General features: G+C 54.3%; 1 protein-coding gene across 1 annotated transcript; it reads right to left on the bottom strand.

Moving 5' to 3' along the window:
• Nucleotides 1-346: 346 nt before the first annotated feature.
• OLIG1 (oligodendrocyte transcription factor 1) lies at nt 347-1054 on the bottom strand. The gene has a single exon (XM_044441748.1). The coding sequence runs from the start codon at nt 1052-1054 to the stop codon at nt 347-349; it is 708 nt and encodes a 235-aa protein (XP_044297683.1).
• Between the last annotated feature and the right edge of the window lie 1235 nt (nt 1055-2289).

The raw sequence follows: 2289 nt of genomic DNA on the forward strand, positions 1-2289 counted from the left end.
TAGACTGCCACCAGACACTACGAAACAGATGCAACCAAAGTTTCCCCTCGCCTGCGTTACAAACACGCGCACACGCGAGCGCCAGATCAAGATCCGCCGTCCCTCGCGGCGATCGCACATCAGATGCGAAACGAAGCGCTTGGCGCATGCGGCGCTGTCCTGTCTGTGGGACCTGAAACGACCTTTTTTCTGAGCTGCCGCGGAGCAGTCCTCCAGCCCGACAGGATCGGAAGCCTCGGCTGGCCGTCCTGCGCACATGTCCACCCCTCCTCCGCCCCCCGCCGGTCCGATCGCCGCCGGCCCCGTTCCCCCTCGGCCCTCCGCCTCGCCCCCGGCCCCTCCCAGGTCACTTGGCGAACTGCGCCTGCACGGCGGCGAAACCGAGGCCGGAGGGAACCAAGTGCGGGAGCTTGCAGATGGCGCACGCGCACAGGCTGGTCCCGCCGGGCGGCAGGGCCCCAGGGCCGCAGGGCTGCTCCTCCAGGGCCGCCGAGAGGTATTTGCCGGCGCCTGCCCGTAGGGTGTCCTGCGGGTGGTGGTGGTGATGGTGGTGGTGGTGGCTGACGTTTCCCGCCGGCGTCAGGAGCACCGGGGCCGGGCCCGCGGCGAAGAGGGGCAGCCCGGCCAGCAGCAGCCGGGGTCCGCCGGAGCCGCTCATTTCCCCGATGATCCGCCGCAGCTCTTGCAACGAGCTTCCCAACAAGAGGATGTAATTCCTGGCCAAGAGCAGCGTGGCGATTTTCGAGAGCTTCCGCCCAGGGGAGCTTTGGCAGTGCGCCGCCGAGTAGGGCAGGATCACCTCCCGCAGAGCGTCCATCGCCAGGTTGAGATCTTGCATCCGCTTCCTCTCTCTGCTGTTGATCTTCTTCCGCAGGAGCTGCTGCTCGCTCTTCGGATCGCTCGTGGTGGTGGCGGGGTGGCCACCCGCCTTGCTGGCCCCGGGCCTGTGCGGCTGCTCCGGAGCAAACTCCTGCCTGTCATGAGTTTGCTTGGGAAGTAAGGCGGAGGGGGGCTGCCTATAGCCCACCAGCTCATACAACGGAGGCTGCCTCATCATCTCGCTGGGCTTTCAGATCAGGAAAAAAACTGCCATAACACAGGAAAGGACGCAAGAACTGAAAGGCTGCAGGAATCGGGCTGGGCGGCTTTGCAAGCAAGGAGAAAGTATGATGCAGAGGATATTTTTTTAAAGAGCGGTCCACGAACGTCGCGTTTGCTAAAAGCGCCCAGGTGGAAGGGGAAGGGGGAGGGGTTTTAAAAATCAACAAACAAACACCCACGCTCCCGTAATTTGCCGTGAGATAGGAAGAAATGGGTATTAACTTAGCTGAACTCCTTTAAATCCAGCCTCGTACTCGAGCAAAGGAATGGCAGGCGGCAGCCAATGGCAGTGCAGACCGAGCTCGGGAGAGGCGCTCATTGGCTGCCTCGCAACTGTATGGGAAATGTTGCGATGAGTAAACAAGAAGTTTATTGTTGAGTCTTCGGCTCTTCCACTCCGAGTCGCCGCCGTTGCGAATCCCGCAAGAGCTTGTGTCCCTTGCATCCTCCTGGGGAACACACGCACATTCCCTTTGAAAACATATTACTGGCCTTTTCTGCTCCTGCATTTTGATTGCTGATAGAAATATGAATGCTTCCGCTCTCCATAAAAAATCTAGTAAATGCACTACCTCTCCTTTACAGATCACAAAGTGATGTGTGATTTCTTTGTCTTGGTATAGCTTAAATCCCTTAAAGAATAACTGCACCCCCTCATATCTTATTTTAAAAAGATATTAAAAATGGAGAGAGCTAAGATAATGTGAAACACTGGGAGTTTAAAGGGTGCATGGAGGCATCCATGCTTATGTTTACATATATCTGGCTTTGAAATATTCACTGTGATTTATCTTCACCTTCTCTGAAGGTGTTTCATTTAGAGTCTTGGCCTAGATAGAACAAAATGACTTATTTGTGAAGATTTCATTAAACATTTTCTCTTTTAAAAAAAAGTTATTTCAACCTGATTTTATTGTATCCTGTAATCCTTCCAGGGAGCCTTCCAAGCTAATGGGGCAGGGTATAAACCCAGTAAATAAATATTTATGTGTGGCAGGGGTGGGAAAATGTTTGGTCCTCTAGATTTGCTGGACTGCAACTCCCACCATTCTTCATCATGCTACTGATGGGAAATACAGTCCAAGAACAGCTGAGGGCCACTTGTACCGCAGCCTTGATGAATAGTGTTGGTAAGTGCAGAAAGAGTTGAATCTGCAAATCTCATCTGCAGAAATGTCATTGCCTAAG

Source organism: Varanus komodoensis, unplaced genomic scaffold, assembly GCF_004798865.1.
Source record: "Varanus komodoensis strain SLA01 unplaced genomic scaffold, ASM479886v1 scaffold4, whole genome shotgun sequence".
Taxonomy (NCBI): Eukaryota; Metazoa; Chordata; class Lepidosauria; order Squamata; family Varanidae; genus Varanus; species Varanus komodoensis.